Genomic DNA, 13,691 nt, shown 5'->3' with positions numbered 1-13,691 from the left:
TGGGTCAAAGCTAAAAACAAAGAATAATTAATTATATCATGACATTGGCCACTAGGTTTAAGAGAAAAGGGAGAGGCCAAAAAATTGAGAATGGGACACGATTGGAAGACTTACATTTGCTTTGGATAAAAGCGTCAGGTAATGTACAATTGTGAGTACAACTTGAGCAATTGAGGATCAAGGGCCTTGCTCAGTGGCCCAACAGTTGCAACTTGGTAGTGGTGGGGCTTGAACTAGCAACCATGCAATTACAAGTCAAGTACCTTTACCACTGAGCTACCACTGCCCCCAAAAGGATAAAGAAAAAGACAAGATTCTTGCATCACTAAAAAAATGGGAAATAAAGTATGAAAGAGGAACCCAAACTTGAGGTTCAGTGGTCCTTTGGGGTAGCTCCTTTATTGATTACCTGGTTGGTGTCAGTTCATCTTCCAGATGATTTTTGGGGGGGGGGGGCAGATGCTGACTCATTGCTTACCGAGTACTTTGATTTTTGCACAACACAAGCCTATTGAGCAACTCAGTAATAACATTCTTGGCACCACAGTGCAGTTACGGCTCTGTCTGTTTTTCTGCAATTAAACAACTATCAACATTCCACTGCAACAGCCAAAATATTACCATTAGAGGACAGGCATTTCACTGATTTAGGTCCTTTGTCAATTTGCAAACAACCATTTATACTTTGCAGACATGCAAAATTGCATGTCCTTGCATTGACCCTACTTGACATCTTGTACATGTGGCCATTGTGTGATCCTGAAAAAGCAGCATTTTACAAAAGGCACAGCTCACTGGAAGAGTGGCTCCTAAGCTCAGTCCACAGCCCCTGCACATGTGTCTACCTGCAAACCTAACTAAGCCCCAGATGGGCCAAAGAACCAGATACAGAGATGCAATCAGGTGGGCCAGATTAGGCGGAAGAAGAAGAGTGTGCAGAATGTGCAGTATTTAGAACTGATTTGGAACCCATTAACCATTATTTTGTCTACACTATATGGCTAAATTCATTGTTGAATTCAAAATCCTACAAGGAACACAACTCCAAATGGAAGAGTTGTGCACATGCACTGAATCCCCACCTTTTTCACATTTGTGTTCACAGTCCTTCTCGTCTGATCCATCCTTGCAGTCCTTCTCCCCATCACACACATGACTGTAGAGGACACACTCACTTCCATCCCTGCAAGCTTTAAAGCCCAGAGGGCACCTCAGAGGAGAAGTGCCTGTAGCTGCTTTGCCACTATTGTCTGCAAAACAGACATTCAGAAACGGTCAGTGCAAGTACGTTAACAGAAATTGCTTGCGTATAATGTGAGAAAATGCGTACAGCAGTCCTTCTCGTCAGTGCCGTCCCTACAGTCCATTTGGCCGTCACAGAACTGCAGGCTGGTCAGACACACCGAGCCCTCGTCACAATGCAGAGGACAAGTAGGACACCGCAGCTCATCCGAGTCATCAGGGCAGTCGTTGCGGCCATCACACACCAGGGTCCGCTCAATACACTTCATCCTGTTTTTACACAGGAAGTGGCCTACACGAGGCAAACAGGAACCCATTAAAAACCCCAGATATGGGGTTGAAGGCTCAAAAGGCATCGTATCCACACATTACCTGGATCTGAGCATTCATGTAAACAGGAGAGCTCATCAAATCCATTCGGGCAGTCCAATTTCCCATCACACAGCTGAGACTGACTGATGCACAGTGATGTGCCTTCACACATCACAGAGGGACTTTTACAGATCTTTTTAGCAGACAGCTCAGCTGCTGAAGCACCTACAGTGGGAGGAGCTGGGGAAAACAGGATCACCAAGAATCCTCCTAATTAAAATGAATGCAACAATATGAAAGCGCATCAACTTGATCTTAATAAAAGTGAGCTGGTGTTCATTACAGTTTCCACGACATCCTGCTTCATCAGTGCCATCTACACAGTCCTTCTCTCCATCACACAGGAAGGTTTCTGGGATGCAGCGAGTCTTGTTGTCACAGCGATGTGTGCAGCTCTTGGTGCGTGTAAAGCAGTCCATCTCATCAGAGCGATCCTGGCACTGTGGAGTCCCATCACACACCTGCTTCCTATCTATACACATCCTCCCATGAGCACACTGGAACTGCCCTGTTAGGGTAAAAGATTAGACACCATTTCTACATCAAGGCAACTACACAGAATTCATCCTACAACTCTAAAACCCCTAAAGATCCAACAGCAGAAGTTAACAATTCCATTAAATGTAATGAAAATGCGCCCCCCCCTTGACAATATTGCTTGTGTGGATTTTGACAGTCACTGCTGATGTGGGACATTTTCAGGGGACTTCATAAAGCCTTAGTTACAGGGAACCATTTTCTGAAAATATGCAAAGTTGCACCTGCCTTTTACACACTAACCATGTTGGATACAGTTAGACTTTTGCATACCAAACAAACATATGGGGTCACCATGTCCCTTTATTGCATACTGTATGGAACCATACAAAGCAATAAATGCACTAGGGCCGGGGCTGAGCCCTTGGCATCAGCTGACAATCCTTGTGGCGCTGACTTCAACAAGGCCTGTCTTATTGGTTGATCTTTAAACTTCATACTTGGGTCGCACTTGCATGATGGTTGGGTCAAAGCTAAAAACAAAGAATAATTAATTATATCATGACATTGGCCACTAGGTTTAAGAGAAAAGGGAGAGGCCAAAAAATTGAGAATGGGACACGATTGGAAGACTTACATTTGCTTTGGATAAAAGCGTCAGGTAATGTACAATTGTGAGTACAACTTGAGCAATTGAGGATCAAGGGCCTTGCTCAGTGGCCCAACAGTTGCAACTTGGTAGTGGTGGGGCTTGAACTAGCAACCATGCAATTACAAGTCAAGTACCTTTACCACTGAGCTACCACTGCCCCCAAAAGGATAAAGAAAAAGACAAGATTCTTGCATCACTAAAAAAATGGGAAATAAAGTATGAAAGAGGAACCCAAACTTGAGGTTCAGTGGTCCTTTGGGGTAGCTCCTTTATTGATTACCTGGTTGGTGTCAGTTCATCTTCCAGATGATTTTGGGGGGGGGGGGGGGGTGGGGCAGATGCTGACTCATTGCTTACCGAGTACTTTGATTTTTGCACAACACAAGCCTATTGAGCAACTCAGTAATAACATTCTTGGCACCACAGTGCAGTTACGGTTCTGTCTGTTTTTCTGCAATTAAACAACTATCAACATTCCACTGCAACAGCCAAAATATTACCATTAGAGGACAGGCATTTCACTGATTTAGGTCCTTTGTCAATTTGCAAACAACCATTTATACTTTGCAGACATGCAAAATTGCATGTCCTTGCATTGACCCTACTTGACATCTTGTACATGTGGCCATTGTGTGATCCTGAAAAAGCAGCATTTTACAAAAGGCACAGCTCACTGGAAGAGTGGCTCCTAAGCTCAGTCCACAGCCCCTGCACATGTGTCTACCTGCAAACCTAACTAAGCCCCAGATGGGCCAAAGAACCAGATACAGAGATGCAATCAGGTGGGCCAGATTAGGCGGAAGAAGAAGAGTGTGCAGAATGTGCAGTATTTAGAACTGATTTGGAACCCATTAACCATTATTTTGTCTACACTATATGGCTAAATTCATTGTTGAATTCAAAATCCTACAAGGAACACAACTCCAAATGGAAGAGTTGTGCACATGCACTGAATCCCCACCTTTTTCACATTTGTGTTCACAGTCCTTCTCGTCTGATCCATCCTTGCAGTCCTTCTCCCCATCACACACATGACTGTAGAGGACACACTCACTTCCATCCCTGCAAGCTTTAAAGCCCAGAGGGCACCTCAGAGGAGAAGTGCCTGTAGCTGCTTTGCCACTATTGTCTGCAAAACAGACATTCAGAAACGGTCAGTGCAAGTACGTTAACAGAAATTGCTTGCGTATAATGTGAGAAAATGCGTACAGCAGTCCTTCTCGTCAGTGCCGTCCCTACAGTCCATTTGGCCGTCACAGAACTGCAGGCTGGTCAGACACACCGAGCCCTCGTCACAATGCAGAGGACAAGTAGGACACCGCAGCTCATCCGAGTCATCAGGGCAGTCGTTGCGGCCATCACACACCAGGGTCCGCTCAATACACTTCATCCTGTTTTTACACAGGAAGTGGCCTACACGAAGCACACAGGAACCCATTAAAAACCCCAGATATGGGAGTTGAAGGCTCAAAAGGCATCGTATCCACACATTACCTGGATCTGAGCATTCATGTAAACAGGAGAGCTCATCAAATCCATTCGGGCAGTCCAATTTCCCATCACACAGCTGAGACTGACTGATGCACAGTGATGTGCCTTCACACATTACAGAGGGACTTTTACAGATCTTTTTAGCAGAGATCCCAGCTGAAGGACCTTGAGCGAGAAGAGCTGCAAAGTTAAAAGAACTTAACATTTAGTTTTTATATGAATAAAATTCATTGAAAAACCAATAACCACAGACATTCCGACAGAGAAATAAAACTGGTACACTAGATATCTGGCACTTAAAGGTTAAAAAGTGAGACATTTAGGTTGAGTACAGGCATATCCAATGTAGAGACTGGTGCAAACAGGGACCTTTTGACAAGATAAAAACTGCAAAATGGAAAGTGTCCAGGGAACCTCCACCACCACCTTAGAAGAGAAATTTGTACATCCTGTTTCTGAAGCCCAAGATCTGTCCAGTTTTGTATTTTCCACTGTCCACAAAATGAAAAGCCATATTAGTGAGGTTTGTCCTATAACCTAATGCACACATGTTGGGATTTAAGAGGTTTCCATTCAAAGAAAATCTCAACAAAAATATATGTTTCAGTATCCCATTATTTATAATTCTTAGAAAATTATAATTGGCCAGTGATATTAGGGATATACTACTAATAAACATATCTTTGCATTTATTTAAAATTTTATTACTCTTTAAATGAATGCATCTTGCCATCTGACATTTTCTATATGATTGGACCATAGTAAATAGACAAACCCTCCTTTTGAACTAGGTTATGGGATGACTAGAATACCATACCTGAAAGTCTGAGATCTGTTTTCATCCAGATGCCTTCAAAACAAACATTTTATTCATTATACTTATCCTAACATTCTCTCCCTCCATTTTAATTTGACTTTTTTTCCCCCCTCATGTAAAGCCCTTTGCACACTTGTTTCAAAAAGTGCTATGAAAATAAAATGCATCCTCATCATGTACCCCAACTGTAAAAAGTGGCATTGGATCCCTCATCATGGGGGCAGTCAACTCATGGGAGTCATTACATCAGATGTGTGCTTTGTATTGTGTTGCAGTTGAAGAATCAGGCCATTTTACAGGAGTCTGTGCAAACACCAAGAGTGCCCCCATGCACAATGCTAAACATGTGCACCAAAAGATGAAGGTAAACCTTTTCCATGGGCTCCAGAGTCACCAAATCTAATAACCATGCAATTTCTCCAACTGGAAGCAGATTTCTAGATCTATCCCTCAAAGAGCTGGAGATGCTGCAATTCTTCAAGAAGAAACCATGTACTACACAACGCATTGCAGCATTAAAAGACTAAAGCAGTGTTCCGGTTTGTCCACCCCTGTCCGTTTGGAGGGTCATTACAGTTGCACTCACCACACTCTGCTTCATCAGTGCCGTCTACACAGTCCTTCTCTCCATCACACAGGAAGGTTTCTGGGATGCAGCGAGTCTTGTTGTCACAGCGGTGTGTGCAGCTCTTGGTGCGTGTAAAGCAGTCCATCTCATCGGAGCGATCCTGGCACTGTGGAGTCCCATCACACACCTGCTTCTGGTCTATACACATTCTCCCATGAGCACATTGGAACTGGTCTGGAAAAACAAAATACAAGTTATAAGAACTATTTAAATTCATCGAATTTATTAACGCACACAAACTGTATACTGGCTTCTGAATATGACATACTGCCAGACATTTCCTTGTTCATTTAAAAGAGCCAAACATTTAAGAGGATAAGCTTTTGTTTACCTGCTTGACATTGGTTCTGACACTCCTCTTCATCAGATCCGTCCTTACAGTCAACCTCTCCGTCACACACATGGCTGTACAGGACACAGTCACTGCCGTCCTTACAGGCTCTGGAGCCCAAACGGCACTTTAAGGGACCTGCATTTCTTGTCTCCGCAGCAGCAGTGGGGCAACCGACCTCATCAGAGCCATCAGTGCAATGAGGGTGTCCATCACACACCAGATACCCCTCAATGCACTTCCTTCTGTCCTTACACAGGAAGTCACCTAGTGGGAAAGATTCTTCAGTAAAATCTACAACAGCACAAGACAGAGCATGGTGTTACACAGTGCCTCAACTGTGTTTGCTTATTAAACACACCTGGTTTATCACAAGCATATACACAGGATGCCTCATCTGATCCATCAGGACAGTCATTATTTCCATCGCACAGCTGAGACTGAGAGATGCACACTGATGTTCCTCTACAAAAGATGGACGGCCTTCTACAGAGTGTTGGAGAGAGAGCCACATTTCCAGGTGCCGTGTCTGCTGCAACAGAAGAAAAACCAAGGCCAACACACTCGGGTCACAATTCTTACTTGTGAGCCCTTAAATTCTGCTAGATGTACTGGAGCAGGAAAATCTGTTCTGTGGTCTTGAGACTGATGCCCTTAACTGCCTTTTACGAGGCCTTTTAAAAGAGCAGCTTGAACAGATACAAGTCATTCATTTCAAGCTCAACATTGATATGAACAGAAGAGTGGTACTGACCTCGCCTTTGTTCTGTTAGGGCCACAATTATTCCTACAATGCCAGTCTCCACAGCATCTGCTCTTATGAGCATGCCATCCTGACGCTTCCACAGTGTAATGCCATCATTGAGCAAAGTCACCATGTAAGGCTCATAGGAAGCTACAAGTGACCCTGGAATAGCCCATCCTTTACCAGCAGAGTACTTTCTCATCTTCAGAAGACTCATTACCTGCAGTCCTAAAACAAAGGAAAAGCTTACTGAAAATTCCATATCTGAGCCTAGTACGTTCCCAAGTTACTCACAAGTGCAATAGTAAAACTGGCAGCTAGAAAGAAAATACAAACCACTTTGTGAGTTCCAAAGGAAACTGTTTGCTTTCCTGTCCAGTGTAATTTGGCCGACTTCCTTCTTCTCAAAACTGTAGATGGCCTTTGCATTCCCACCCATGAGACCTAGCCTCATACTGATAATCTGGTCATCCTCCAGCCAATACAACTGGCCACGCTGCCAATCCACAAACAATTCACTGATTTCTCCTCTAGCCTCGTACAGCTGTTTGGAGACCGTTTGATGAGGTAGGCTAACATGGGTGGCACCAATGGACAGCTCATCACAGGACACCCAGTACAGGTTTCCAGTCTTCTGGTCAACTCGAACAGTGCATACTAAGAAAATTAATTACGATTTAAGAATTTAAGGGAACCCAAAGACAGAATGAGGACTTGAGCAATAGACAGAGTTAAATGGCACTTGTACTACATACCAGGCTTCAAAGTTGGAATATATTCTAAATGGTCCTCACTGAACAGTCTAGCTTTCACATGTCCTGTGGCATTGGCCCAAATCACCCATCCTCTTTTCCAATCCATGTCAAAAGACTGAATGTCCTCATCCGTGGAGAAGATAAGAACTTTTACAGGACCATTTGCAGTGTACTCCATTGTGTACATACTTGAAGACGTTGCATAGGCAATCTTAAAATCTGTCAGGTTAGAGGAAGGCAACAATAAATACCAGACTGTGTATAAAGTAATTCATTTGCATCAGTGTATACCAGCTATATCCATCACATACTTTCACATGAGCCACTTGGCATAGGAAGCTTTCCCTCAGGGCAAGAGCAGGTGAAACCACCATTGGCCAGCGAGGGCAAACAGAGCTGGCAGCCTGACCTTCTACATGGAGAAGGACCTACAGTGCACAGACATGTTCCATTACTTTAGATTATATGTACACCCCCCCCCCCAAAAAAAAAAAGTTCTATGAGGGTTCCTATACATTTTCCATTTGAAAATTCCATACTTTTCTATACTCAAATGTCCAGTCACCTTGGTAAATTTTTCTGAACAATCTGTACTCAGATGTCAAATATGAGGTTTATGTAAATATTTTAAAATCCAACTGTTAGTAAGTCATTCTGACTATACACACACACACTCCCGATTTAGTCCTTTATAAAAAAGGATAGTTAAATAATTAAATCTATGCCACCTCAGTGAACTCAATTCATCATGTCCACTTATTCCTAAAACCAAATTCCATACTACATAGGAACCCTGTACTGTTGGAAAGTGGCTTACCCCGGGGCTGCTGGAGCTCATGGTAGACAGTAAGGATTGGCAGTGATGCCTTCAGGATGAAACTCTTCTTGTTAGGTTGGTTTTGTGGGGCTTCCCAAAGACGGCCATTTTCAGTCCAGTAGAACCAGCTATTAAACACAGCCAGGTTCTGAGGCGTCTTTCCGTTAAAGAACTCTTTAAAAGTGTATCGCCCGCTGCCATCCACCTTCACCGTCTCAACGGACTACGGCATTAATTGAAAGCACTTGATTAACTATATTCTGGCTTCCTAAAGATTATTATAATAATAATAATAATAATAATAATAATAATAATAATAATAATCATAATCTGATGCATCATATATCAGACACTTCATTCATAGTTTCATACAATGACTTTTGCTGCATTTGGCATAATTAGCTAAATATTACTTTCACTCCTAGAGTGCAACTGTCAACAGAAACTGCAATAAATACTAGGCTTGATTTGACAAAATACCATTTTGAAATCGCTTATCCAGTATAGGCGGCGGACAGCCACATCCAATGTAAGACCTCTTGGTAACTCTGCAGTTATCACAACCAATGTAGCCCGCATGAAACTGTCCATTGCAGCTCTCTCAATAGTCACTGCATCATCTGGTCCTTTGTTAATCCAAAACATGGTACTACAAAGAACAAGACGGAGACAATAACGCATAAATTAAATTTTAGACAATGCACGCATAAATTTACAATACACACCTTTCACTGGGCAGAAGAACCAAATCTGTTGGGTCCGTATCTTTGGACATGACTAGGCTAACTGCACTACCATCAGATGTGCCTGTGTAAATTCCTTTTTTTATCTTAACACTGGTCCAGTAAAGTTGTCCACTGAGCCAGTCAACAGTTAGACTCTTAATTTCACCAAGTCCTGAGGAAAGAGGAAAGCAAAAATATGAAAGTAAAATGAACAAAACACTGTCCAGGGTTATCAACAAAGCACAAACAAGCTGCAGCCCAGTATATCACAGTCACACAAAACAACATGTTAGCATGGACCAGTAGAAACAAACTCCAGACAGAAGGAGCCAATACCTGCATGGTTTCAAGCTTCCTCATCACATCTAAACCAAGTCATGAAGGGCTAGATAAAACTTAAAACTGGAGGAGAGTGGGTTAACAGGGCTAGAGCCAATAAGCCCATTAAGCCTCAGGTTTAAACCATGGCAAACTAACCTGAATAAAGCACTCTTCTCTTCTGATCTTCAGCCTTATAGATATTGCCATTTCCATCAGCCCAATAAAAGAGGTTCCGTGCAAGATCAAATGCCAGGGCCACAGGGACAACATCAGTCGCAAAGAGGGATTTGAATGCTCTGGCCTTTACACTGACTAATCCAATAAGATCCTTCTTGGTGGTAAGAAGTTTAGTGACATTCCCTTATAAAGAAAAATGATTGAACATGCTAGTATAATAAACAGTATAGCAATTAAAACAAATAGACAGACAGCAATAAATGCACATTTGGATCTGAGAAAGTACCTTCAGCTTGGCATGCATTATCTTGCAATTTGAATCCTGGATGACATCTGCACTGAAAAGATCCTTTTTTATTGATGCAGGTGTGCATGCAAGGCCCAAATGGCTGGTCACACTCATCAATATCTGCACAGCCAAAAATGCCCAGAGGGGTTAGTTTGAAAAAAATTGCACTCAACATGACTTCCAGGCTTTTATCAGATTCACATTCTTTCAAAAATACATTGGGTTAAATAGAAAGCACCTTCACACTTGGCCCCATTTGAAGCAAGCTTCATCCCACTGGGACAAGAACACAACGCTCCCCAAAGCTGCTCAGTGCATGTGTGGCTGCAGCCACCATTTCTGTCCCTGCACATTTTACCTGCAACACCCCAGTAAGAAAAAAAAAAAATAATATATATATATATAAAAAAAGTTAGAAAATCAGTCACAAACAAAAAATAGCTAGTGGCACATATTGGTTTGAGGTTTACTGCCATGTCCTCAAAAACTGGCCTTCTGGGCATATGTGAATACAAACACAGGATGTAGCCATACCACATGTAACAGGCTCGTCACTTCTGTCGGCACACTGGGCAATTCCATCGCACCTCTCGCCTAGCATCAAACACTTTCCATTGGGGCAGCGCACATTCAGGTCTCCACAAGGCCCTAATATTGGTGTTATTGATTAAAAAGATCAACATGTTGTAAATGTGTGCTTAAAACATTAAATCACTGGAAGTCAAGCTCACCACAGTCCTCTTCATCAGAGTTGTCACCACAGTCATTGGCCCTGTTACAGTGGAGGTCCTGTGGGATGCAGATCAGGTTCCTACATGTCCAGTCACCCAAGAGGCAACCTGCACGTCGGCTGCAGTTAAGTTCATCAGACCCGTCGGTACACTGGGATTGGCCATCACATATAGCTGACCTCGATATACACATGGCGCCATCAGCACATTCGAAGTCTTCTCGCGAACAAGCTAAAGGAGCACATGTGAATAAAAATGAAGACGGAAAATTGTAGGCTAGACACACTTTCTAGGCTAAAAGGAACAGTAAAGGTACTAAAAAGCACGTACAGCAACCCATCTCATCGGAGCCGTCCAGGCAGTCGCCGGTTCCATCACATCGCCAAGAGCGGAGAACGCACGCGCCATCATCGCACTGCCAGTGATTATTCCCGCACTTCTGAGAGACACCTGGAATATAGTAACCGGAATCTTAAGTTTCACACTAGAGTGTACTGCGAACACATTGAAAACAGGCACGTCTTGAACTCTTCATGCTGAGGACGACTTTGGCGCGAAAACGAGGCTCACATTTTCGCGTCTACTTCTAACTATAATTAGCTAATAAAATATTAGCTAATTATTATCAATTACAAAAAAAATCGTTATATATTTGCTAATTACAGAACCAGGCAAATGTAGGGAAAACTAAGACAAGTAAGACAACTAACTAAGACAAGTAAGATCGTGTCGTGGAAGGTTTTACAAACTTAATATATAATGAGCTCTCTTTATATTAAGTCCTCTGCGGGTCCGTTAGTTTTATTGTAGGCGTCCATTAATTCTGGGATATTAAGGAAAATATACTACCTGTCAATAAAATTATACTCAAAACTATGACCGCTCTGAAGACAGGTAATAAGTCCATGGCCACCCAGAGGCTTCGGTTGGGCCAAACACCTTCAAGATCAAGGCAAAGCACCTTTATGGTTTCAATACACGAGGAGCGCCCACTTGAGTATTTTCGGGGGGGGGGGGGGGATGAATGGTATCGCCATTAATTTATTTGATTTAGTGTTATGAGACTTTATTTAGATTACTGAATTTACGCAGAAAACCAATCTAGAGCAGTTTTATTTGGAGAAACGTAATATATCAAACCTTTGACTTACATTGATTACAGCTTACATTTTGCATATAATGGCTTCACATAGAATTAATCATGCTTTTTATATAATAATAATAATAATAATAATGATATTAATAATAATATAAAGTTAATTTTTATGAACAAAACAATGCACATTAGACATGACAGATAAAATGTCATTTTTCCTCGTTTCAACTACTGATAAAATCGTATTTTTGTGACTCCAAGTTTTCTCTCCTGGCACATCTACGTTCAGGTTCTGAGGGAAGGATGGTACATGAACCTAGGGACTTTGAACAGGTGGACCTTGTAGTTGCCTGAGAATGAGAAGACGAAGCACTATATTATAAAACACTAATTTAAAAGTTACATTATGGAAGACCTTTGGCGACGTTTCCGATCTTGGCTGGATTTCTCAAAAGTATAGTAAAATAAAGATAATCTTTAAATGGTAGAGCACGTATTACACTGAACTCTTCCTCAATATACGATCCCAACAATTAACATTGTATAAAACCATAGAGGCTCCCCAAATAAAATCCTCAGCTAGAGCGTTGGACGCAAGAGCCAATCGTCAGTAACCCGTCAGTAACCTGTATTTTGAAATAAAGATAGAATAGATTCTTTCTATTATTGGAAAAAAGATGCTCGTGACGTTTGCGCATATACAACATTTTACATTTTCTTGTCGAATCTAATCAGAGCGGTAGTGGGGGAACACCCCTACTGTAGTGTGAATTATCTGCCCCCTGCAGGACATTGCTAATCAATGCAAATGATGGGCACAAAATAAGTGCTAGATAATGTTCATTTTATGAAAACAGAGGAGTATAAGGAATTTGTTTATTGTTGTATTTTCATAATAAATATCAAAATGCACAGCAATATGGGTAGAAATATTTAAATAAAATAAGAAAGAAATTGATGCATACCACTTGGAGTATCTGTAGAACCCAGCACTGCTGATACTGATTGGGACAGAGCTCTGAGTCTCTAAATCTCTTGTGTTCACAATTCTCAGGTACGGTTGCATTGTCTAGCTACAGTGGGAAACATACAATCAAGAAGAATTTCAAGTGAACCATGGCAATTAAGAGCAATTAATCGATTAAGACAGAGCATCTCAGTTAACACGTCACAGTTAATTTCTCAAACAAAAAGGGCAGAAAAGAAATGTGCACCTAGTTAGACTTAAATGACTGGGTACGTGATTACAAACTGATTTCATAGTACTGATAAAATACATGCTATTCAGAAACAAAAACAAATTCTAGATTGCAAAGTTGTATACAAAAGATATCAATAAAGATTAAACAGCACATCAGCTTTTAATAGCACATATTTCTTTAGCACCAAAGTAAGAATGTGAATATGTGATAAGGTGCCCTCTGATAACATACTTGTCCTAGAAACACAAAACACTTTTATTCTGAGATGTTCGATACGTATGGGTATACACAATTTAAAATACATACTAATAAATTAACCTGTGGAACAGCATTGATTTCTGCTGCTGATATTGAGGGTTTATCTGGAAGTGTACAAGCAGGTATTTTCCATCTCCCACTAATGACATAACTGTGATGATCAAAGATGTCCAGTGAATGCTGAATTGATTTCAGCATTCTCTTTAATAGTGCCCAAGATCCTCTGAGATCAGCCTTTAGTTCTATATGTATAAGAGAACCCACACACTCTGGTGAACATACGCTTGATTTGGTACTGACATACAGTGTAGACATAGAGAACATAGCCATACTACCCCAGTCTGATGCCAGACCATTCCCTCATTTCATTTGAAATACATATCAGCCACAATATAGTAACCTTGCCTCACTATCACACCAGACACCGATCATGTTAGCCACTGCACAGTTACTCCTAGTGCATTATTACCCACCACATCTGCTTAGCTCAAAAGCTGCAGGCTCTTTTACTAGTACAAAGAATAAGAAAATCTACTGCAGGTGGCAGAGCCTTTTCCTATAAAGC

At 41.7% G+C, this 13,691-nt stretch overlaps 1 protein-coding gene across 1 annotated transcript in view; it reads right to left on the bottom strand.

Annotated features, from left to right (window-relative positions):
- Positions 1-12,732, bottom strand: part of lrp13b (low-density lipoprotein receptor related-protein 13 b) — a 35,369-nt gene extending 22,637 nt beyond the window's left edge. Inside the window, exons 1-22 of the mRNA XM_081702756.1 lie at positions 12,632-12,732; positions 12,006-12,016; positions 10,901-11,020; positions 10,571-10,801; positions 10,374-10,487; positions 9,530-9,733; positions 9,053-9,224; positions 8,808-8,976; positions 8,328-8,550; positions 7,822-7,938; positions 7,511-7,729; positions 7,092-7,412; positions 6,765-6,983; positions 6,011-6,304; positions 5,638-5,853; positions 4,238-4,339; positions 3,953-4,156; positions 3,705-3,872; positions 1,898-2,122; positions 1,615-1,779; positions 1,331-1,534; positions 1,083-1,250 (exon numbers count right to left, since the gene is read on the bottom strand). Coding sequence (XP_081558882.1) covers positions 1,083-1,250; positions 1,331-1,534; positions 1,615-1,779; positions 1,898-2,122; positions 3,705-3,872; positions 3,953-4,156; positions 4,238-4,339; positions 5,638-5,853; positions 6,011-6,304; positions 6,765-6,983; positions 7,092-7,412; positions 7,511-7,729; positions 7,822-7,938; positions 8,328-8,550; positions 8,808-8,976; positions 9,053-9,224; positions 9,530-9,733; positions 10,374-10,487; positions 10,571-10,801; positions 10,901-11,020; positions 12,006-12,016; positions 12,632-12,732 — 3,967 coding nt within the window. The remainder of the gene's footprint in view (positions 1-1,082; positions 1,251-1,330; positions 1,535-1,614; positions 1,780-1,897; positions 2,123-3,704; positions 3,873-3,952; positions 4,157-4,237; positions 4,340-5,637; positions 5,854-6,010; positions 6,305-6,764; positions 6,984-7,091; positions 7,413-7,510; positions 7,730-7,821; positions 7,939-8,327; positions 8,551-8,807; positions 8,977-9,052; positions 9,225-9,529; positions 9,734-10,373; positions 10,488-10,570; positions 10,802-10,900; positions 11,021-12,005; positions 12,017-12,631) is intronic.
- Between the last annotated feature and the right edge of the window lie 959 nt (positions 12,733-13,691).

Source organism: Electrophorus electricus, chromosome 19, assembly GCF_041902795.1.
Source record: "Electrophorus electricus isolate QZ-2024a chromosome 19, ASM4190279v1, whole genome shotgun sequence".
NCBI classification, from domain to species: domain Eukaryota; kingdom Metazoa; phylum Chordata; class Actinopteri; order Gymnotiformes; family Gymnotidae; genus Electrophorus; species Electrophorus electricus.
The sequence above is the reverse complement of the archived record's forward strand: the minus strand, read 5'-3'. Positions and strand labels throughout refer to the sequence as shown.